This window comes from Lissotriton vulgaris, chromosome 12, assembly GCF_964263255.1.
Source record: "Lissotriton vulgaris chromosome 12, aLisVul1.2, whole genome shotgun sequence".
In the NCBI taxonomy this organism is placed as follows: domain Eukaryota; kingdom Metazoa; phylum Chordata; class Amphibia; order Caudata; family Salamandridae; genus Lissotriton; species Lissotriton vulgaris.
Window position 1 is genome coordinate 455,517,860 of NC_141700.1, and position 25,488 is coordinate 455,543,347.

Below are 25,488 nucleotides of genomic sequence, written 5' to 3' on the forward strand. Positions count from 1 at the left end.
TTGTTGCGCATCACACAAATCTTTGGGGAAACGTCGGGGTTATTTATGAACCCATGTAAATCTACACTGTGGACACTACGAGAGATCACAGATCTGGGGCCTTGGGCCCTGGCAGTCCAGGTTACCTCGGTGGGCTTGAAATACCTGGGAGTTTTCTCATCAGAGTCCACGAGAGTGGCGTGGGACAGCAATATAGCACCAGTATGGGCACCTGTGACCAAGGAGATGAAAAACTGGTCACATATGCCCCTGTCCATCTTTTGGCAGATCAACTCTCTTTAAGATGGTTTCGCTGCTGCGTCTGCTTTATCAGCTACAGAACCATCCCTATCCAGTATCTCCTATATGGTTCCGCCAAGTTAACGCAGTGTTAGGGCAATTCCTGTGGGCAGGGGGCATCCAGGGGAGTGCTGCAGACCTGTGTTTACTCTACTGATTGTGGGGAGGGTTGGCCATGTCCGATGTCCAATCGTACTACCTCTCCTCGCATCTACTGGTTCTAAATGAATGGTGGTATGGGGATCGGAGGAACCCCACCTATGCCAGTGCATGGGGGACTCCACTCTACATACTATCTTGTACTCTGTGACATTGCGCAATTCTCTCTAGCCGGCTCAGAGGGTGGTCTTCTAGGTTTGGAACCAATCCCTCTGCAGAATGGGGTGGTGGAATAAGCTGACCAGGAAAACCCCTCTATGGTATAATGGTCGTTTTCCATATTTAGCTGCATTATTCGGGTTTCGAGGGAGCAACAGTATTGGGATTTCGACCCTGGGAGACATAATGCGAGGCGTGACATTGAAGTTGTTCCAAAGTTTGCAACATGAGTACCAGATACCGAAAACCCAGTTTTATAAATACCTCCAATTTCGGCATGTCATTCATCCCAGCGTCTCATGTCTGGAAGCGCTCCCTGAATTTAGCCTGGTAGAGGCCAAGGCGTTCATGGGTGACCTGCAGGACCACAAAATATCAAAGATTTACCAGTCCCTGGTGACGCATAGCGCTAACTCATTAGATAAACTCAGAGAAGCTTGGGCTGAGGATATTGGCCAGCTCGATGGGGATGACTGGATGGAGGCACTGGCGTCAACTAGAGAGGCGGCGATAGCAGTGTAGTGCGCGCTCGCACTCCTGGCTGGTGGCTAGGCAACCTTGGCCCCCGCGTGCAATGCACCTGTTTGTCTCTACGGAGTCTACCATGTTTGGGATGTGGGAAGGGGGAGGGAGGGGTGGTAATGTGCTCTGCAAGGCCCAGTTGGGGGGGTCTGCTGTGGGAGGACATGTCCGCTGATTTGAGTTATCTGTGGGGGAGGGCGGAAGTGTTTCTATATTGTTTGTACACACTGGTCACACTAGGCTCATATAGACACCGTGCTTATACACGACAATCTCAGTAACAATGCTGAGTATACCTAAATTTGGGGGATCGTCATTCCCCGCCACGATTCGCACACTCACGTGTAATGCACGAGGGCTAAACGATTTCCGCAAGTTAAGGAAAGTACTTAGCTACCTCCAGCGTCTTCAAGTGGATATAGCACTCCTCCAGGAGACACATCTGCCACTCACTAGCAGGATGCTACACAGTAAGGGCTTGGAAGGTAATATTGCAGCTGCAGGCTTCACGGCCCACGACAGAGGGGTGTTAACCTGGGTGAATCCCAAATCGAAACTTATTCTAACTTCCCTACGGGTGGATACGGAGGGCCGGTTCGTGATAGCAAATTGTAAAGGCCTAGGTATTGGCTTGGTAGTTGTTAATGTATATGGTCCAAATTATGATTTCCCGGATTTTTACCAGTCACTAGTGGATATAGTTAACAATTACAGTACTGCGCAAGTTCTGTGGGGAGGAGATTTCAATTTAGTACTCAACCCAACACTAGACAGATCTGCTGGTCCCCAGCATAGGCCATCGCCAGCGGCCCAGCTGCTGAACACTTTGCTCACTAGTTCAGACTTGGAAGACGTGTGGAGGTACAGAAATACGGCTCTGGGGGATACACCCACTACTCAGCCTACTACGACATCCATACCAGAATTGATTACTGGCTGGCTATCTCCACTATGATAAGTTGCATCAGAGACTGCAGGATATTGCCACACACTTTGTCGGACCACTCACCTCTCTTGCTAGTGCTCGAATCTCCAACAAAAGCGATCCCCCGTTCACATGGCGCTTCCCCCGTTCTCGCTCCTTGACCCATTATTCAGGGGTGAGTTAGCGGAGGCGATAGATGTCTTTTTCGAAAACAATGTGGGATCGGTTGAAAGCTTTCAAACCGTGTGGGAGGCCTTTAAGGTCTACATACGAGGCGTTGCTATGTCCAAACACTCTAGTGTCCTTAAATCCATCAGACAGAGGCTGTCCGAGTTGGAGAGACAACTATTGAGACTGGAGGAGCGACAATTGAGACACCCAGACACTGTAGTCACGAGGAAGCAGACAGGGAGATCAAACATATGGATAAATACGCGACAGCGCGTACCTACGGTGAAGGAGAGAGGCCTAGCTCAGTCCATGCTAGGATACTGAAGGGCAAGATAGGGAAACCACAGCTAACTGAGTTAAAAACTATGAGCGGCAATCAATCAATCAATCAAAGCATTTATATAGCGCACTACTCACCCAGAGGGTCTCAAGGCGCTAGGGGAGGGGGGTCCACTACTGCTCGAACAGCCAGGTCTTGAGTTGCTTCCTGAAGGCGAGGTGGTCCTGGGTCAGGCGGAGGTGGGTCGGGAGGGAGATCCATGTCTTGGCGGCGAGGTAGGAGAAGGACCGTCCCCCTGTGGTGGCTCTTCGGATGCGGGTGACGGCGGCGAGGGTGTGGCCGGTCGATAGAAGCTGGCGTTTGGGAGCGTAGAAGTTGAGGCGGCTGTTGAGGTATCCTGGGCCTTGGTTGTGTAGGGCTTTGTGTGCGTGGGTGAGGGAACTGAAGGTGATTCTCTTGTTGACCGGGAGCCAGTGCAGGTCTCTCAGGTGTCCGGAGATGTGGCTGCGACGGAGGATGTCCAGGATGAGTCGTGCTGAGGCGTTCTGGATCCGCTGGAGTCTCTTCTGGAGTTTGGCGGTGGTTCCGGCGTAGAGGGAGTTGCCGTAGTCCAGACGGCTGGTGACGAGGGCCTGGGTGACCGTCTTCCTGGTCTCGGTGGGGATCCACCGGAAGATCTTACGTAGCATGCGCAGGATGTTGAAGCGCGACGAGGAGACGGCGTTGACTTGTCTGGTCATGGAGAGGGAGGAGTCCAGGATGAAGCCCAGGTCGCGTGCGTGGTCTGTTGGTATGGGTGCGCTGCCTAGGGCGGGGGGCCACCAGGAGTCATCCCATGCGGAGGGTGAGGATCCCAGGATGAGGACTTCCGTCTTGTCCGAGTTCAGTTTCAGGCGGCTGTTCTTCATCCATTCGGCTACCTCTTTCATCCCTTCGTGAAGGTTGGCTCTGGCGGTGGCGGGGTCGTTGGTGAGGGAGAGGATCAGCTGGGTGTCGTCGGCGTAGGAGATGATGTTGAGGCTGTGTTGGCGTGCGATGGCCGCAAGGGGGCTCATGTAAACGTTGAAGAGGGTTGGACTGAGCGAGGAGCCTTGAGGAACGCCGCAGATGACTTTGGTGGCTTCAGATCTGAATGGGGGGAGGCGGACTCTCTGTGTCCTTCCGGCGAGGAAGGAGATGATCCACTCCAGTGCCTTCTCCTGGATTCCGACGTTGCTGAGTCGCCGCACTAGTGTACGGTGGCAGACAGTGTTGAAGGCCGCGGAGAGGTCTAGGAGGATGAGGGCTGCTGTTTCTCCGTTGTCGAGCAGGGCTCGGATGTCATTGGTGGCTGCGATCAGGGCGGTCTTGGTGCTGTGGTTGGCCCGGAAGCCAGACTGCGAGAGGTAGAGGGATCCGTTTGTCTCGAGGAAGGCGGCCAGCTACTTGTTGACGGTCTTCTCGATGACTTTTGCAGGGAACGGGAGCAGCAAGATGGGGCGGTAGTTCTTGAGGTCGGTGGGGTCGGCTGATAGCTTCTTTAGTAGAGCGCTGAGTTCGGCGTGCTTCCAGCTCTCCGAGAAGGTAGCGGTGTCGAAGGAGGTGTTGATGATGTCCCGCAGGTGGGGTGCGATGACAGCGTTGGCCTTGTTGAAGACGTGGTGAGGACAGGGGTCGGTCGGAGATCCGGAGTGGATGGAGTTCATCGTGCGGGCGGTGTCTTCGGTGCTGATCGGGGTCCAGGCGCGGAGGGAGGTGGTGGGGGGCGGTGGTTCAGTCGTGGCGTGCGTCGGTTGAGTGCTGAAGCTGTTGTGTATGTCCGCGATCTTGTTGTGGAAGTAGGAGGCGAGGGAGTTGCAGAGGTCTTGCGAAGGGGTGATGTCGTTGTTTCCGGCGTTGGGGTTGGAGAGCTCTTTAACGATGTTGAAGAGTTCCTTGCTGTTGTGTACGTTGTTGTCCAGTCGTTCCTTGAATGCAGTTTTCTTGGTGGCGTGGATAAGTTGGTGGTGTTTTGGGTGGCGAGCTTGAGGGCAGTCATGTTGTCCGGTGCAGGGTCTCTGCGCCAGGTTCTCTCGAGGGCTCGGCAGTTCTTCTTAGAATTTTTGAGTTCGTCGGTGAACCATTGGGCTTTCTTGCTGCAGGGTCTGCTAGGCGGGGTCCTCAGGGGGGCGAGGTCATCTGCGCAGTCGCTGATCCACTTCGTGAGGTTGGTGGCAGCTTGGCTGGGGTTTGTTGCGCTGGTGGGTGGGTTCTTGCTCAGGGAAGTCGCGAGCATCGCGGCCAGACTATCACGGATGACTCGGATATAGCAAACACGTTCAGGAGCTTTTACTCTGACTTGTACTCCTCGAAGTGCGGAGATCTCTCAGGAAGGTCCCATGCCGGAGGCGTAATGCAAAATAATGCCTCCCCCCCAGAATGTGATGAGGGCCCCTGAGTCTCCAATACCTCAAACATACTGATAGACCGTCATCTGAATGGGGGCCCCCAGAAGAATTTAGGGCTCCTTGAAGGGGTGGGTGTCCCCCCTGTCCTGCGGAACCTGAAGGGGCTTGTGTTAAACTACTGTCCCATGCATGAGTCTGAAGAGTGTTGATCCTTCCCTTCAAGATCCCCCTAATAAACTGTAGTATTTTTTACTCCTTCCTCAAGATATTTGATGATCATGCCATTGCACCAAATATTTTCCATGAAATGAGATCCAGAGATGGGCTCTGTCATAAGGAAGGTACCCCAAATGCACCAACCACATTCTTGGGAGTGTTGTTATAGTACAGACTGTTCTACCAGTCTCTTTCCTGGGTCCTTTATCCATCCATAACTTGACTGGATATTGTGTGTACATGTACTACAGAAGTGTGGATGTCCCACATGTGCACCGTGTGTAGGTATGTAAGATGCATGCTGAGAACAAGACAGTGCAAGTGGCTACATCCGCTGTGGTTTCCGTTTTGTATCAGGCATACGCTGGATGGTGCCTAAGAATCAGGTTTGGACGATGAGCCCATCCAACAAACTGATGAGCATCCCTTGAGAACATTCCAGGAATCATTGTTAGTAGGCCTGACAGTAGAGTATAGCTGAGGTCAAGAAAGGAGACAGAGGGTCTCTAAGAAGCTAAGTTGTTCTCCCTGCCCCTTCCTGATATTAGAGAGGCTACCATCTGCAGATTAAAATATAGTTATATGTTTTATATGGGATGCCTCCCTTGCCTTTGTGCTCTTTTTTTGTACTTCTCTTGAGAAAAGACTGCCAACTCCCTCAACTTCCTGCTCACATTTGTCACAAAGACAAATTGGTGTAGAATTCACAAAACTGCTACAAACCATTAACCAAAAAGAACTGCTAGCTTACAGAAGGACTATTTAGAACCTAAGTATACACATGAGGCAGAAACTTCCAGTCATTATTAGGCCTGTACAAAATTTCAATTGCTCAGGTGTAATTTGTATAATTTCTCATTTCGCCATTAGATGTAAAAATTGCAGTGGACTCACAGGAACAGCAGAACACGTCCTCACATTTTGCACTACAATATAGCACTAAATGACAGATTTGTATTTCACATAACTATGCATAATTTTGACAAAATGTTGTCAATTATCTGAAAGAAAATAAAGCAAATTTCACACACCACTACTCATTATGCCAAGATTTCCTGACTAGAAGCCTGGGGACTCACACCAGTGGTGACAGGAAGAATCCTTTGAACCCAGGGTTGGGGTACTGACCACCAACTCCCTTTCCCAAATTATGTGCCATAACATGACAAAACCTGAAAGATTTTGCCACAAAGGGTTGCATGACTTACTGGTCAGAAAGGACCCTTGAGGTATCCTTGGATGAAAAAGGCGCTACTTAGAAACAGCTGAGACTGTGAGGAGCTCATTTTAAACTATACAACACCAACAATATGACAGAGGCTGTGCCACGCATTGAGTGGAAGTGACCAAGGTTCAGTTGTTTAGTCATGTCTCCCCGGTGGAGGTGGCATCAACCCCCGTGACTTACGGTGTCCCAGATTTTATCCCTAAGAGCGTTCCATAACAAGGTAAATCACCAAGAAAAATAAAGCATTGTGACGATTGAAAACATCAACGTAGACGGACTTCAAGAAAAACACCAAGTGCCGAAGAAGCCCCAGGACATCTGAGTAGTGTTTCTACTGTAAATAGGGTGGGTCATAGTGATAACACAGTATGACTTGTGCTTAACTTATGTTTATAGGTAGTGTGCCATTGTGAAGCGTGAACTCCGTCAACTGGTCTGTGACTGTGAACCGACAATTCTTGCTTAGGTGAACTATGCCAAGCACACAACAATCGAGCTGGTACAGCCCCACCAACTGTGATGCTGACAGATGTCACCTGTGGAAGGACTTGACAAACATGAACAGTGACAAAGAGAAATTTGCTTGATAATGTACCATGAGGAGAAGAGTGAGTGCAATTATTTCGTTGTCACTCCATGTGACCCAAGTAACAGACACTATCCCTGTGATAGCGTGGAAATCTCACAGTAATCTCTTTGGGAAATCTAGTTCATTACCATTAACCTTTTTCCGCACAATTATATATTCTAAAGGTGATGAATCTTTGACCAAAAGAGCACTTTCCTTAACACATGCAAGTAATCAAATGCAAATAAACATTTTAGTCAATAATGAGAGTTGTGAGTAGTTTTAAGGTGTTTATTATCTAAACTAATATTTAAGATTCTCTGACTCTTCATTCATTAGTCAAGTATAAATAAGGTTACAGAATTCACAATAGAAAAATAAAGTTAATACAGAGCATATTATAAATTTCCATACAGCGTGTTCCATAATGGAAAGAATCCCTATTCTAAGAAAATGAGGCATGAATGATGTCAGTCGGAACTCCTGAAGAGTTAAGAAGATAAAGCAAGAGTTGGATTAGCATGAACCCAAATCAATAATTAATGAGAGATTCTGCAATTATTAAGAGAAATGAAGCGTAGAGAAAATAAGCCAAGCCTTGGCAAAGCCAGTTAGTAAAAGCATAATGCTTGAGGATTTTAATAAAAGTCAGAATGGAACAGAGCCTGCTTCTAGGTTGCCTTCACCTGCATCTGTTCTGCTCTCCATCAAAGACAGCCTTCTCCTCCCCTGCATCTGCAAATCACATCTGCTCTGCGACGTTCAGTTCTGCTTCAAAGTTTGAAACTCCTCTGCAGGTCTCTAAATCTGAGTCTGTCTCTCGGCAATTGTTCTGAGGCAAAGGTCTGAAACTCCTAAACTGGAAACGCCTTTATAAGTCAGGTAAATGTTGCAAAGCATGTGGCATGATCTTCATTCTGAATCCAACTGGAATTCAGCATCCTCATCTCGACCTCTTTGTAGTCTGCATATGTCATCCATCAGACAACCAAAAATCCTTTCCATGACATATTCTAATTTTTTTTAATATAACTTCATCGCCTAGCTTGCCTTTAAATAAACATCTTATTTTAACTAAACACATAATATTAGCTGCAAAAGAAATATGGGCCCATTTTGGATAACGGTGGCACCGCCACTGACAGCCCATTGATGGCAATCTCACTGTCATCGGACCCATCATATTCGCCCACCATATTTCAATAGCAGGCAGATGGGTGGCAGTCGGAAAGACCGACCGCCATGCATCCGACAGGATCCATGAGCCCGCCGGCACAGCCAAGGAGGCTGTATTCCCTAGAATGGCGGCGTGCCTACCAGGCACTCCACAGAAATTACAATGTTCCTTTCCGGCCGCCTGTTCATGGCGGTTAACCTGCCATGAACAGGCAGGTGGAAAGGGACTTTGGTGGCCTGTAGCAGGACCCCTTACCTCTGGCCCTTTGATGTGGGCACTGAGGTGCACCTATGGTGCTCCCCCTACATATCCCTGCACCATGTGGCAGGCACCGCATGGTTTCTGCCACGTAGTGCAGGGATATGTGCGAGATGTATATTTTACATTGCAGAGGGTGCTGCAGCCAGCAGCACCCATTGCATTGCAAAGGAAACATGTGCGGCCACCTTGCAGGCGGTCGCATCGTAATCCTTATGGCGGGACCCTGACGGCTACGGCTAGTAGGTTGGTTACGTCCGTCCGCCCGCCATCCTAATAAGGCCCTATGTTATTCAAGCAAGAATCGTTAAAGTATAACATGATAATGCATTTTTAAAGTGGTGTGTTTTCTATTCTCTCGAACTCAAAGAATTAACTGAGGCTTTGTTTAACATTTCCAGCAACTAAGGAGATAAGACAGGTTATATGCTGTAGGCGTTCCTCTTTCACTTGAGAAACATTCTTCTGTTATCTGAAGGTCAAACTGAAGTTCTCAGAACTCTAATTCATTAGCTGTTTCTGTGTTTCTACATTTTAAAATGTTGTGTTGATTCAGTACAAGTTATATTCTACTACTACACACATTTAACATTTTTGCAAATTAAAATCACATAGGACAAAATCTCAACTAGTCAAATGAAAGCAAACTTTGAATTAAATGTGCAATGTTTCACATGATTTACTAAGTAGAAAGCGTCTGACTAAAGCCGGTGAATATCAAAGCCTCATGTTTTGATTTTGCAGCACCAAATGTCTGTGTGTCACTTTTTAAATGCAGTTTTATGTCTAAAGCCCAAGACAGGTTTGCCATCAATAATGTTTAATTCTATAGGAAATGTTTATGCTCTTTCACCTGCAAGTAGCCATAAGACTTCCCTACACATGGCTAAGAGCCAACGTGACATAGCCTAGAAGACAGTCTCATCAAATATTAAACGTACTGCTCCCATTAGTGACTGGATTACTGGCTAATGCTGATTTGCATACAATGATCTTTTTTTGAGTGTGGTAAAATTAAAGTACTTTTAATTTCGTCCAAAATTTAGGGGCATATTTACGAGCCCCTTGCGCTGCCGGAGCGTCACTTATTGTGACGCTCTGGCAGGGTAAATCACAAAATAATATCTATGATGCCACGCAAGCCACTATGTCTGTCTCTGAATGGCCTCATATATATCGAGTAAGGCAAGCCAGTGCAAATTGCTGCGTTGCCTTACTCTGCACCCATGGGTTTTGCAGTGAGTTTTCTCATGCGAAACCTGTGGATTTTGACACTTGCCCAGATTTATGAGAGCATGTAAACCTGCGAAAGTGCCAACACCTCACGCCTCCGGAGGTGAGGAGTAACAAGGAGAAATAACTTTATTTTTCCTAGTTGTTTCCTCTTTTTATGTGTGCAGCATTCTGCAACACACATAGAAAAAGGAAAACACCTCTTAGGATTGTTTCCGGGCAGGCTGGGCCCCCTTCCTGCACAAAGAATATCCTGACTACAACAGAGGCACCCTTGCACCATGGTGCAAGGGTGCTTGCTTTGGTGCTAGGCCGCTAAAAATGTACAGCATGGTGGGAAAGAACAGGATTGGACCGCATTGCAGATATATTTGGTGCATTCCTGCCCTTTCACTTTGGCGTAGGACAGTGCAGCAAGCTGACTTGCTGCGCTACACCAAATCACTATAAATAAGGGCCTGAGATTACTGACTGCTCAGTTTATTTGTATCACTTAATTTCTGTTCAGTGCTGAGTTTCTAACCCCACTCCTCTTGGAATAAGCGTTGGGCTACTTGACTTTGCTACTCAGAAAGTCAAGTGCTAAAAGGGTATATTTGAGAATCAGTTTTGGACCCAACAGTAAGGATAATACCTCGTTTTTTCTTTGTGTAAGTGAAAGGGGAGTACATGTTTGATGTTAGTCTCCTGTGCGAAGGCCTGATGGTTGCTTATGCAGAATTCACACTGTAGTGCAATATTGGTAACTTTGTATTTTTCTGAGTAATGTTAATTGCTATACGGTTCTTTTCTAACAATTTGCACTTTTATTTTGTGCAGGGTGCAGCAGTAGGGAGGGCTCCATTATGCATCAATTTGGACAGGGTGCACAGATTAAAAACATTGAAGTTCAGAAAGCAGCAAAGCCATTTTACATCATGACGCTGGGTCTATTGGTAAAATACCCTGATTCTGCTCTGGGGCAGCTCCATGTCGAAAGTACAATAGATGGAAATAAGTTGTTTATCTCTGGAAATGGTGTCCTCTTTCAGCATGTCAAGTAGGTTCACATTCATTCATGCAGTCCTACAATACATTGTGTGTATTTTCATTGGCATTCTCAGTTTTAACTTTTTTTGTAATCATCATAATAGATTGAGATTTCTGTCAGTCAATTGACAATATGTATTTCTATAATAGATTTTTTAATGATTAATAGTAGTATAATTCAGAGTAAAGCTGAATAGCATTATTGTCACCACAAGTACCAATTGTCCAAAACGTTTACACATAGATGACACAAACCAAAAGGTTTTCACATGTGCAAGTGCAGTTTGCATATGTAAATGGCGAGAAAGTAATTTACCAAATTATCATCTGCATGTATTGCCATCATCGGAACAGATTACCTCTGTAGACAGTCCATCAGTTGCCTGCTGTGTCAGATGGTTACAAAGGCCACCAACCTCATTTGACTCCTGTTACACTTGAAAAATTGATGATGCATAAAACTATCTCCCTCACTACAGCAAGACTTTTTAAAGGGTTCAATTATCTTTCCCGCTTCTTCAATGTATACATATAAACTCTTGCTTTCATCCAAAACCACTCTAAAATCTCATATCACTAATGCTTCAAAGATGCTCAGTCCTTTCTGGAAATGTTACCTACTAAAGATGGCCCGTCCTCAATATTATGCAGTCATGGATAGTATACCACATCTTAAGCTGAACCTGGTTAAAAGAGAGTTTCCCTTGATCTCCACTCCTAATTGCTCCATTTGAATTTAAACTTGAATCAATGCTCTCCCAGTACTTAACTGCAGTCCTTATATGGTGAAACATGCTAAACGTCAAGGAGTTATCTTGGACACAAATCTTAACCTACAAGCACACATAAACTCAGTGGCCAATGGAGCACAAGTTCAACTCAAACTCCACCAAAGTTTACAACCTTTTAGATATGGATTTCAAACACAATGTTCAATTTCTTGTGTGCTTGATATTGGACTATAATAGTTCCTTACATTTAAAACTGCACCTTGTTCTGGCATCATCTACACATTTTTTGCGTATGTACCCCAATTGTGTTTCATATATTTATTACATTTCACTAAATTTGAGTGCACATTTTTATTTCTAAATGCACATTGCATTTAGTGTTTTTGCACATGTTTTTTTTAATTTTTAATTTTTATTTTTTATTTTGACAAGCAAGTCCAAGAATGCAGTATTTTTCTTATATATACAAAGCAAGAGATTAATTTTCATTCATTACAGGGACAGATCAATGTTCAACAGATGAAAAAGAGAAAGAAAAACAAATCACTGACAAATCATAAATCACATTTCTTGTCAAAATCGATAGAGTCATGTAAGGCAAAAAAAAAATTCCATTATCCAGATCCCCTATAAATTACAGAAAATTAACCCAAATCTTTTCAAATTTAGCAATAGCTTTTAAGCTTCTACCCTTAGCCAGAGCCTTTTCCATAGTATAAATTTCATGTAAAAGATTCCACCACTCGATCATATGAGGAGGGTTCTGCGAAATCCAAGCCCTAACTACAACCAGTCTAGCACAGGACAGAGCTATGCTTAGCTAACTCCTATTTGTAATGCCCATAGGATGTAAAGATAGTAATACCAAAGGTGCAGTGATTGAGGTATTAATCAACTGCTTTTGAAATAAGATATTTTCGATTTATTGCCAGTATTTAGTAAGCAAGGGGCACGAATAGATCATATGTGTGAGGTCTGCTGCCACCAGACCACATTTAGGGCATTTTGTACGATCACTACTTAAAATATTTTTTTACCGTTTGATATTTTTAATGGAGTATGATAGAGTTGACTAACCGTCCTATATAGTTGTAGTTTCAAGCTAGAAGAGTGGACTAGTTTATTAATATAATCTAAAGCAGTTGAGACATTCTGGGGTGTCACTTTGATTCCTAAATCAACGGTCCATTTTGACGCCAATCTAGGGCAGTCATCCGATTTGTTTTGGCTGAGACATTTATAACCCATACTAATTAGTGACTTCTTTTTCGTAGAATATAAGCAACACCAGATGTCTGAGCTATTTATTTTTTTCAACTTCGTTTTACGTATCAGATATCCTTGATTTGAAGATACTTGTATATCATTACTTCAGGCAGGTTATGCAAAATTTGTAAAGTTGCAAACTGTAAGAAACCCTCTGAACCATATAGATCTCCTAGCGTCTTATTTCCATAGTTAGCCAATCCCTCCCAGTTTTATCACTAAAGATATCAGGAAGCCCTGGGTTGTCCCAGAGTGATAGCTCAGTATGAAAAAAGGAAGTGTCACAATAAGTCAAAATCAAGTTCCAAATACGTACTGCATCTCTTGCGGTCTTAAATTTTACACGCTTAAAATAATTAAGATCTTGCACTCTTGCTAAGAACTGTTTTGAGTTAGTGCCAAGCATGAACTGATAAAAAAAATATTGCTTTTTAGCTAACAGACTACGAAGCCGGCCTAAAAAGGATGCAAAAAAATAGACTTTAAAGTCTGGAAAATCCAAACCCCCTCTTTCAAGTGGTAATTTTAGTATGGACATAGACCTTCTGGCCTTTTTATAGCCCCAAATAAAACTGCTAAAAATTCCATCTAATTTTTTAAAGAGTAAATTGTTAACCCGCAACGGAATAGAGCGAAAAAAAATATAAAAATTTCGGCAAAATGTTCATTTTAATCAAATTAATTCGACCAAGTAAGTTAAGTGGAATTTTATGTCATTTTTGAAGCAGTGTGATCACCTTTTTTAGTAAGGGATCATAGTTTAACATATTTATTTCATTGATCTTAGAAGAGATTTTTACCCCCAAGTAAACTGCGGATTTACAAAGTCCTGGAACTACAAAGTTAGCTTGATAATTCATGATAATATGTGTTTTATTGAGGTTTAGTTTATAACCTGAGATAGCTCCGAAGTTTTTAGCTTCCTCTGTAATTCCGAGTAGTGCATCCACCACATTAGTGGTGTAAATAGCTAAATCGTCCGCATATGCAGTTATTTTAAAGATTTTATCTTCATGTTGCATCGGTACGATCTTATCTTGAGTTTGCAGGGTGTTAATAAAAGGCTCCATAGAGAGAGCGAAAAACAGCAGTGAAAGCGGGCACCCCTGCTGAGTCCCCCTTAAGATCGCAAAAGTTGATGAAAGTGACCCAGCGTAGCTGATTTTAGCGTTGGGATCCCTGTATAGAGCCTGTATGCTTCTGAGGAACTGCTCTTTAATGCCGAACTGCTTCAGGACCCTCCACATAAAATCCCACCCCACTCAGTCAAACGCCTTTTCTGCTTCTAGAAGTATCATACCGAGTGGGGTGAGATTAGTTGCTGCCACATCGAATGCAGTAATGGCCATGTTAACATGGGTAGTAGTATCCCTTCCTACTACAAAGCCATGTACTTCCGCTAGTAAATAGAAACAAGGGAAATAAATTTCCCCGTCCTTTTTTGATCTTTTTTGGGAATTTTTTACTGAGACAGGCGGTCTCTCTGAAAGAAAGACCTAATTCCCCAATTGTCACAGAAGATGTAACTTTTTTTGTTAGGTCAGATCTCTGTAAGACTACAATGGAGAGACGATGGAATCTACGTCAATTAATTGATTATTTTAAAGCAACAGGGGCACAGGTCTTTCTTCAGGAACCGGCCTGCTTAAAAGTCATCAAAGCAGGTCATATGTATTTCCTAAATCAGATTAAAGAAGCGGAGATGGTTCTAGCAAAAATTACCAATGCATAATGCATAAAGTGATAAGATGTTGATATTCCCTGAATTACAATGGTGTTTGATAATGTGATGACAAATTGATATTGCATTTGGGGGGTTCAGACTGATACACTTAAGGGTGAAGGTGAGGGTCCTACGGATAGCTGCACCCACAGGAGGCTGCCCATCCAACGGCAGCAGGTGCGTAAGGGTTTTTTTTCCCTATGGTACGGGGGGAGGACAGGGTGGGGGGGAGAGAGTGGGAGAGGGGTATGGAGGGGGAAAAAATAAAAAATGACATGACAAGTCTAAGTGAGAATAACTTGGCAGTTATAAGATTAGAAATTAATAGGAACGTTGGGAAAGGGATAGAGCTTTATGACTTTAATGACACTCGAAATGGCGTATTGTAGCTGCTTACCTTGGAATGTGTCAGGCTTGAATAACAAGACTAAAAGAAGCTTAGTCTACGAGGAGCTGAAAATGTACAATGCACATCTGGTTATGCTAACAGAAACACATATTTGTTTTAAGGACAAAAAACTTCTGGCCAAACTGGGATATGAGATGGTAGTATGTACTACTTTAAACGCTCCAATACGTGGAGTGGCAATATTGAAGAAGAGACAAATGCGGGGAGAAGTGATTAAAACTGCAGCAGATAATGGGGGTCGATGGGCAATAGTGCAAATGCGGATAGAAAACTGTAATTACGTCTTCTGTGCTACTTATGGGTCAAATAGAGATGAACTACGCATATTTGATTGGTTGAATGTAGAATTATTATCTTGGGAGGGTGAACTTATCTTGATGGGGGACTTTAACTGTGTATTAAACTATGAACAAGATGTGAGGAAGAGAGGGATATTTCCACGCATGCGTAAAACGAGAGCTGCAATCCTGGAACTAGCAAAGATACATAATGTGAAAGATATATGGCGCAGCCTTTATCCGGGCACATCAGGGTATAATTATTCATCCCCTCACAAACTTTGCTCTCGAATAGACTTGGCATGGGCTTCAGATGCACTAATGGACTCAGGACATATGGAGATTATTCCAAGAATATCTTCTGATCATAATCCTATCATATTTACATTTTGTTTAGCCCAAAGGCCAAAAGAAATACGACCCTTTACTTTCCCAAGATATTTATTAACTGATGTAGTTTTTGTAGCAGCTCTTAAGGAACACATAAAGGAATTTATTGTAAACAATATCAATACTGCCACTCTTTTATCAGTATGGGATGCTTGCAAGGCCTGTATTAAGGGGCTTGCACAACAATACGCATTCAAACAATGCAGTACGAAGGAAAGAAACTAAGGCAGCGATTGCTAATATTTTATTGATTGAGAATCAATTAGCTGACAATCTTAGAGCCGAGGTGCTGAGTAGCCTAGATATTGCTCAATTGGAAAATAAACTTATGAATTTACGTTCAATTATTAAAAGTTCACTCAGGGAAAAAAACAGTGGTAAAATACTCAAATATAAACTGTCCCAATATGAATGTGGAGATAGAGTAGGGAAGTTCTTAGCCTACAAAGTTGCCGACGATCGGGCAACGACTTTAATTAAATCCATAAGGGGTCCTAATGATATTCTATACTCACAGCCTGTACAAATTATGGAACAATTTGCCACTTATTATAAAAATCTATACACTCCTGAGAGTAGGAATATGGAAGATCAGGTCCAATCTTACATAAATGATAAATTACCATTAAAACAATACTTAGATCAGGAAAACATCGACAAATTGGAAGAGAATTATACTTTAGCAGATTTACGCTTGGCAGTGTTTTCTGTTCTATCTAACAAAGCGGCAGGGGAAGATACACTTCCAATCGAACTATATAACATTTGTGCAGATGAAATTTTGTCTTTTTTTTGTTTAGTAGTTAATTCAATTAGTGTTACAGGTAAGGCCCCAAACTCTTGAAAAACCGCCAAAATTATGTTCTTTTTGAAAAAAAACACCACCTACTGAATGCGGGTCTTACAGACCTATTTCTTTGATTAATGCTGACGCCAAGGCCTATTCTAAGCTGTTAGAAATGCGATTGGCACCCCTTATGCAATATTTAGTAAATGGTTTTTGCACATGTATAACATACATTTGTTTTACTATAGTATGAATAACAATGTCTCGATAATTCATATTTATATATTCATGTGGTTTATAAGGTTTCATAAAATTATGTGAAGGTACAACACAATTAGTATGTTAATTATTGCATTTGATATATTTCAATGTGAGACCTGATCTTTTCAAAATAATTCGAGAAGTGTATTTACACTGCCTACAGATAAGTAGAAGGCGGAGAGTAATCGTCGACTTACTGGGAGACTTGGTTTGAGCAAGCAAGAGCTGTTAATATCCTTTGTGAAGGGCACATGCAGGCACCTCGGAGGTAGCATGGCCTTTTCGGCTTGTTGTGGACGACATTGATCTGAGCACAGAGATTGACATTGATCTACTTCATACAGAACAACCGATATACGGGTGAAAGGTCACCTTAGAAACTCGCACAGGCCTTTTTGGTGCTAAAACAGGTTTGCCAAAGGAAATATGTTGCGGGTTGGAGAAATGTACCATAAACTTCTTTCAATAACAAAGTGTCAATGTGCCATGAAGTGCAGAAAGTGTGAATCACCCTTCTAGTGAAAGTCATTGAGAGAATATAAATAAAAACTATTTTAAAGTTTTTCAGTGCGTACATAAGAGAAATTGTATTCACTCAAATTTTTCAATCCAGTTGAAAAGACTTTGGGGAAACTGGTAATTTAATTTTCTTCTTCCTATTTTTTGGGATTGTTGTGGGTGTTTCATGTACCCAAAGCGGGGGCATGCAAATTCTGTTCTAATGGTCTTTCTTGCCCTGAGGTGTTTGATAGCTCTTGGCCCTTCCTTTCTTGCCCATGTAGCCTTTGATGTGTTTCAACTCTATGTACACTTTTTTCCCCCAAGCAGGTAGTAAATGTGAGTTAATATGTCTTCCAAATCAGCAATAACCTGTGTGTTTTTTTGCATTCATTGTGCACCAAGCACGTTACCTCCCATTCCAGTGCGTACATAAGAGAAATTGTATTCACTCAAATTTTTCAATCCAGTTGAAAAGACTTTGGGGAAACTGGTAATTTAATTTTCTTCTTCCTATTTTTTGGGATTGTTGTGGGTGTTTCATGTACCCAAAGCGGGGGCATGCAAATTCTGTTCTAATGGTCTTTCTTGCCCTGAGGTGTTTGATAGCTCTTGGCCCTTCCTTTCTTGCCCATGTAGTCTTTGATGTGTTTCAACTCTATGTACACTTTTTTCCCCCAAGCAGGTAGTAAATGTGAGTTAATATGTCTTCCAAATCAGCAATAACCTGTGTGTTTTTTTGCATTCATTGTGCACCAAGCACGTTACCTCCCATTCCAGTGGTTTCAACTCAGAATGTACAGTTAGGAGTGGAGATGCTAATCAGAATCCGCAATGCAAACCCCAATATCCCACCTCTTAATTCTGGGAAACTCACGATGAAGCCCACAGAGCAGCAGTCTCACACCACTTACATCACATTCAAACTGTTCACCTACTAGCACATCAGATTTTTTTCAGATATTCAGTATGTTTATTGAGACATTTGTCCATAAATCCCCAGATACAAAGATACACAAAAAACAACAAAAATAGATTAAAAGTCATACATAATCAATTTAAAAAACTTTTTACATACTTCTACATTAAAAGATGCATTTACACAAATGTTAAAACCGAGCAACACCAATGACCACATCTTAAAAGTTCATATTTGCTAAACAAAAATACTAATTGCGAGCAGTTAAGAGTGAATCCCATGTTTTACCAATAAAGGTTTTAAGAACTTTTGCAAAAAACTCTAGAACACTGGAAAATCAATAATCATATGACAAATAAGCACGTTGTATTAAAATAACATAGACACAATCAATTTCTTTCCTCCACAATTGCACAGAACACTGGAACTGAAAGCCAGGGATTACAACCTACTTTAATCTTTAGTATCTTAGATCTTAATCATTAGTCATGTAAGCTGAAAAGGTAATACATGATTTTCATTCCTAATGATGATAAAGTAAATGCAATTGATAACTTATAAGATAGATATTCATAATGCAGTTTGCTGGACAGCTCAAATGAGGAATGTCTTCCCCACGATTCAATACAACCATACAGTTCATGTTTAACATGTAAATCAATAATTATTTAGAAAAAAGATTGGGCCCACTTCCTTTCACTGCCTAAGGATACCTCCCAGAAAAGATGAGAATTTTTTAATGTGTTCACTGGAAGACAATTTGTATATGTATCTCAAATGACGGACTCCTGCAAATTCACCCCAGAAAGAGAGCTTTATTTCCTGGAGAATAACTTGAATCATCGAGCCCATTGGAAGATTGACAACAAGTTTCCATCATAAACTTTGCAGGACTTGCCCACACATCAAAGCTGTCTAGAGCTATTACCTTGGATCCATAAGAAACTATTTTAATTTCCATGGGCTTCTTTAAAGAAAAAAAGGCAAATCCCCCAAACCTGCAATTAATTTTTACTAGAGAGCCCGTGGTTTGCAAAGCTCTGTTCTTTACATGATTTTTATGATGTTTCTAATGTAATGTTCCACTAAATATTATGACCAAATAAAGTTAGGACCCAACTTAGTCTGCTTTACCATTGTTTAAAGCCCAGGAATGATTTGTTTTTTTAACCAAAAATCATATTTTTTGATTTTTTAAATATTTACAGACATTAAATTAGTGCTACAATATTCAATTGAACAATTAAGTTTGTTTGGTAATCCCGCTACTTTATAAAAGTATATAATTATCTAAATAAAGCAGCCACACTATGTGGACCTTTCTCATTTTCGGTGAGTATGACTTAGTACAGCATAATATTTCAGGAAGGTTCATTAAGTAAATCCCAAAAGACAGGTGAGCCAGCACACTTTCCTGTCACAGACTACTTTATATTTCAAGTCATTTGGACTGCCTACCAGATTAACCAAGCTCTATCTGGGCCCAATGTGATGTATCTATGCCCTCAACTAAAGAGAGTAGACCGGGAGTACTTTCCACAGCTCCAATTTATTTCACAATCAGCCTCCGTCCACTAAATAAAAAGTTGTGCTGAAGTCAACAAAGTAAACACAACTGGCCAGATTTGTAAAGAGCTTTCACTTGGCTTGCATCACACAATTTGATGCAAGGCAATGCAAGCCCTTAAATCAGATTTACTATGTTATGTAGAGGCACCCTGCATGGCATAGTAAATCTGGAGTAACACAAGGCAGCACAACTTGCGGTATTCTGCACTGGAAAGGCATTTCATGGGTGGAGCATGCGTGTTCCCACGCTTCCACCCGTGGTTTAGGCGCATTCCCATATTTCCTTACACTAGTTAATCTGGATGTGTAAATATTCCACACCTTCCCAGGTAACATGTAAGGAGGAGAAATATCTTTACTTATCCTTGTTATTTCCTCAGTGCACATGGGCTGCATGCCCCAGATGATTGTTTTTTTTTGTTTGGTTTTTAGTTTGTCCTCATATAAGACAAGAGTCGTGGAGTGCCTCGTGACCTTCCAGCATGAATCATGTAGCAAAGGGTCAAACCATGCACACAGTCTGCAAAGTCTTGAGCCTGATTTTCTTGGAGTATTTTGAGTGACAAAACTTGAACAAACAGAACTTTCTTACTCCCAGGAGGTTTTTAATGAATGCATGATAGAGAGGAGAGAGTTAATAAAATCCTCTCATTAGTAAAATTCTTACATTTTTCAATTGAAACATCCAACAGTATCATGGAAAGCTATCCTTCCATCAAGTATGAACTTACACAACTTTCTTCACGCAATTCTTGCTTCTTTATGACTCCAAATAAAGCTAGACAATTGCCTTATAAATTGCTAAACCATTCTGCCCTAAAGATCAAAGGTAATGCATTAAAAACTAAACTTTGGAAGAATCACCATGTTAATGAAGTTGTTTCTTTCTAATATTGAGAGTGGGAGATACACCCATGAATGCAATAGTTTCTTAGGGCCAGATGTACAACAGAAAATAGCATGCGCAAACGGGTTTGCGACCGGTTTGTGCATGCAATTTTCCTCTGGGTCATGTACTAACACTAGTTTGCGAGTCACAAGTAATTTGCGACACTCAAATTAGTGTTTTGCGACTCACTATTGGGAAGGGGCATTCCCTTCCTAATAGTGACTCACAAGTCATGCACAAAGGTTTTGCGACCGCAATTGAGGTCACAAAACACTCACAATTTACCGCCCTATTCAGGAGGACCCCTTCCCCTGTGAAAATGCAGGAGAAATATTTTTTAGGGGCCACTACCTGCCCTTAAAAAAATACAACAAAAACATATCTTTTTTTTTAAATGCAGCCCATTTTCCTTTAAGGAAAATGGGATGCATTTTTTTTTTAAACTGCTTTATTTAAAAGCAGTCTCAGACATGGAGGTCTGCTGAGCCCAGCAGGCCACCATCCCTGGGAGGCCCAGCCATTTCCGATAGGGTAGCAAATTGTGGGTGCCGCTCGCAGCTGTGTGCTGAGACCGTGACTCTTTGTTTATCTCTTCCCGTTTTGCCAGCAGTATCGTGAGGAGAGGTGATTCCTACCTTCGCCGAGGAGTGTGTAAGGCTGCTACAACAGGGGACGGGACTGCGAGACCCAGGGTTCCGCGCAGGATCAACATAGCGCACCTGGAGTCTCTTCCCGCCCCTTCTCCTCCCCGTTTGCTTGGCCTGTTCTTTAAAACAGCTCGCAGCCCCCGCTTCGCGGGAGCCGCTCGCAGCTGTGTGCTGAGACCGTGACTCTTTGTTTATCTCTTCCCGTTTTGCCAGCAGTATCGTGAGGAGAGGTGATTCCTACCTTCGCCGAGGAGTGTGTAAGGCTGCTACAACAGGGGACGGGACTGCGAGACCCAGGGTTCCGCGCAGGATCAACATAGCGCACTTGGAGTCTCTTCCCGCCCCTGCTCCACCCCGTTTGCTTGGCCTGTTCTTTAAAACAGCTCGCGGCCCCCGCTTTGCGGGGGCCGCTTGCAGCTGTGTGCTGAGACCGTGACTCTTTGTTTATCTCTTCCCGTTTTGCCAGCAGTATCGTGAGGAGAGGTGATTCCTACCTTCGCCGAGGAGTGTGTAAGGCTGCTACAACAGGGGACGGGACTGCGAGACCCAGGGTTCTGCGCAGGATCAACATAGCGCACCTGGAGTCTCTTCCCGCCCCTGCTCCTTCTATATAAACGTGTTATTGATGCATAGCGGGACGTGTGTGCGGGACGCCGGACGAAGCCCGGACAAAGGGCGGACAATCTTAGACAGTCCGAGACAGGCTGAGACTGGACTGGACACGCTACTCTGCCCCTGTCGAACCAGACCTATATGGTTGCAGTAAGACTTTAAATCCCTGTTATTAACGTTCACTCTGAACATTCTGCATCGTATGATTGTGTGCCCTCTCTTTTTACTTGACCGCTAAAGTCTGGTTGTTAGACGGACCGGGAGGGTCGGCCGAGGATAAGGGGAGCGGTCTCCAGGGAGAGCCGACTCCAGTGACCGTACAGACAAGTAACTTCCCCCCCACAGACGGACACCACACAAGGGTAAGGTTCAACGAGATTTTATAGGCGATTCTTAAAGTACGATAAAATGGTACAAGGAGGTCTGGACTCAGGGGTCCCCTCGATTCTGGTCTCTGGTTTGGGGAAAGGGTAGCGGGACAGTCTTGGTTACCAAAAGATGGAAATAGCTCTCAATCCTCGAGCTCGGCGTTCTAGATGATCGGGCCGCGGCGGAGCCAGCAGGTCCCGAGATGGACGAAGGAAGCGACGGTCCGCGGCGGAGCCAGCAGGTCCCGATGAAGATGATGGTTGCAAACGGTCCGCGGCCACGCCAGCAGGTCCCGACGACGATGAAGGATTACGAAGGTTACGAAGGTTGCGGCAGCACCAGCAGGCAGGGCGATGGTGCACAAGGCAGAGCTACGGCAGCGCCAGTAGTCCGTCAAGGATGAGTTCTTCTTTACGTCTCTCGACTCCAAGATACAACTGCCTTCCTGCTCTGGAGCTGCCTCAGTTATAGGGCTGGTGTTCTTTGATGTCCGGACCCTCGCACTTGGAGGTCGGGAGGTCCGGGATGGGGGAGTCCAGACACCCAGCAGGGGGGTGGGGCCAGCGCCCGGGGAGGCGATGGGCGAGCGGCACTTGGCGGGGAGAGCCATCGACACCTCTTTCTCCCATTGACTTGCCAAGTAGCCCGCTCACCTCCTGGGTGGATGGTGGTGCCGGGATGTCTGAGGCCTGGCCAGGCCCAGGGTTGAGGTCGATCGGGGGCCAGGCGGCCTCGTGGTGGAGTGTCCAAGATGGCGCCCAGGATGGGCGCGCGGGCCAGCAGTGGATCGGGTCCACAAGGTCGATATGTTCGAAGGCAGGGGTCCCTGAGGGGACGGAGGACGTGCAATGGTGGTGTGTGGTACCTGCGTGACCGGGCTCGGGCCGGGTTGGGCCGGGGGAGAGCGGCCCTTCATGTGGCCTGTCCAACATGCGTCCCCCCCAGCTGAAGGCGGGGAGAGTTACCCATCCTCTTGGGGACTCTCCTCGTCGAGGCGGAAGAACCGGGACAGGCCATCTGCGTTGGCGTGATCCGGCCCAGGCCGGTGTTCAACTGTGAAGTCCATCCCTTGTAGGGAGATGGACCAACGTAGTAACTTCGGGTTTTCCCCCCGCATCTGCATCAGCCACTGCAGGGGTCGGTGATCGGTCTGCACCCGAAAGTGTGTGCCAAAGAGGTAGGGCCGGAGCTTCTTGAGGGCCCATACCACAGCGAAGGCCTCCCTCTCTATGGTGCTCCAGCGTTGTTCCCGTGGTAGGAGGCGCCTGCTGATGAAGGCCACTGGCTGATCAAGGCCTTCGGTGTTCACTTGAGACAGGACTGCCCCAATGCCATGGTCGGAGGCATCCGTCTGGACGACGAACTCCCGGTTGTAGTCGGGGACCTGGAGCACCGGGGCGGAACACATGGCGGCTTTCAATTGTTCGAATGCTGTTTGACACTCCGGGGTCCAGTTGACTTTTTTGGGTTGATTTTTTGACGTGAGTTCTGTGAGGGGCCCCACGATAGTACCATAGTCTTTCACGAACCTTCGGTAATAGCCCGTGAGGCCCAGGAAGGCTCGTACCTCGGTCTGGGTGATGGGTGGCTGCCAGGACTGGATGGCGGCAATTTTGAGCTGCAGAGGGGCCACCAGGCCGCTTCCCACCTGGTGCCCGAGGTAGGTCACAGACCCTTGCCCAATTTGACATTTGCTGGCCTTGATCGTGAGGCCAGCTCGTTGAAGGGCTTGTAGCACTGCTCGGAGGTGCTCGGACCAATGGTGGCTGTATACAGCGATGTCGTCTAGGTAGGCGGCACTGAACCCTTCGAGCCCCGCCAGGACCTGATTGACGAGCCGCTGAAATGTTGCTGGGGCATTTTTCATGCCGAAGGGCATGACCTTGAAATGGTAATGCCCATCGGGGGTGGAAAAGGCAGAACGTTCTTGGGCCCGGGGTGTGAGGCCGATTTGCCAGTAGCCCGCCGTCAGGTCGAAAATGCTGAGGTAGCGGGCAGCTCCCATGCGGTCGATTAGTTCATCCGCCCGGGGGATGGGATGTGCGTCTGTTCTGGTGACCGCATTCAAGCCCCGGTAGTCGACGCAGAACCGGAGTTCCGGTGGGGTGCCAGGGGCGGCCGCTTTGGGGACCAGTACTACAGGACTGGCCCAGGGGCTGTCTGAGGGCTCGATGACCCCGAGTGTGAGCATTTTGGCTACCTCTTCCTGGATGCAGGCCCGTACCCGATCTGGCACGCGGTAGGCCCGGTGGCGGATAGGGGGGCTGTCCCCCGTGTCCACATCGTGCACACACCAGGAAGTGACCCCTGGGGTGAGGGAGAACAGGTTGGCGAACTGTGACAGGAGGACTCGACACTCCTGGTGTTGCTCTCGGGTGAGGGCCTCCGAGAGTCGGACCCCATCCACGGAGCCGTCTTTCTCCTGAGTCCGTAGGAGGTCAGGGAGGGGCTCGGAGTCTTCTTCAACACCATTGTCGGTGGCCATCAGGAGGCCGAGTTCGGAGCGCACAAAGTGGGGTTTCAGTCTGTTAGCGTGGAGGACCCGGAGGGGGTTCCGGGAAGATTCCATGTCGATGAGATAGGTGGCAGGACCCTTGCGCTCGACTACTTTGAAGGGCCCCGTCCACTTGTCTTGCAGGGCGCAGGGTTCGGTGGGGGACATCACCCATACCTGTTGCCCAGGTTCAAATTCGATGGAGGAGGCATTCCGGTCATACCACTTTTTCATGTCCTCTTGACTGGCCTCTAGGTTGGCTTTTGCCAGCTCTCTGAACCGCCGGGTCTGGTTGCGGAGTGTTAGGAGGTACCGGAAGACATCTGGTGGGTTCTTTAGAGGGGGCATCTCCCAGCCTTCTTTGACTAGGCTGAGCGGCCCCCGCACTGGATGTCCATATAGCAGTTCAAACGGGCTGAAGCCCAGGGACTTCTGGGGAACCTCTCGATATGCGAAGAGGAGGCACGGCAGCAGTACATCCCACTGGCGACGGAGGGGTTCCTCCAACCCCCCGATCATCCCTTTGAGCGTGCGGTTGAACCGCTCAACGAGTCCGTTTCCTTGAGGGTGATAGGGGGTCGTGAATCGGTAGGTAACCCCGCACTGTTGCCAGAGGGACTTCATATATTTAGAAATAAAGTTCGTGCCTCTGTCGCTGACGACTTCTCGGGGGAAGCCCACACGGGAGAAGATCCCCATTAGAGCCCGGCCGACTACCGGGGCTGTCACAGTTCGCAGGGGAACAGCCTCGGGGTAGCGGGTGGCGTGGTCCACTAGCACCAGGATGAACCGATGACCTTGTTTTGTGCGCGGGTCCAGGGGCCCCACGATGTCTATCCCGACCCTCTCGAACGGGGTGGTGACCACGGGAAAAGGTTGCAGGGGGGCTTTTAGTTTGCGGCCGCTCTTTCCACTGGCTTGGCACGTGGGGCAAGATCGGCAATGCTGGTGTACATCGTTCCTCATTTTGGGCCAGAAGAAGTGGGTCACCAGACGACTGTAGGTTTTATCTTGACCCAGGTGTCCCGCCAGGGGGACATCGTGGGCCAGGTTTAGCAGAAAGTCTCTAAAACGGA

At 45.5% G+C, this 25,488-nt stretch overlaps 1 protein-coding gene across 1 annotated transcript in view; it reads left to right on the forward strand.

The window, feature by feature from the left end:
• KCTD19 (potassium channel tetramerization domain containing 19) overlaps positions 1-25,488 on the forward strand; it is a 2,885,268-nt gene that overhangs the window by 1,150,813 nt on the left and 1,708,967 nt on the right. The window contains exon 5 of the mRNA XM_086945566.1: positions 10,361-10,580. Coding sequence (XP_086801692.1) covers positions 10,361-10,580 — 220 coding nt within the window. The remainder of the gene's footprint in view (positions 1-10,360; positions 10,581-25,488) is intronic.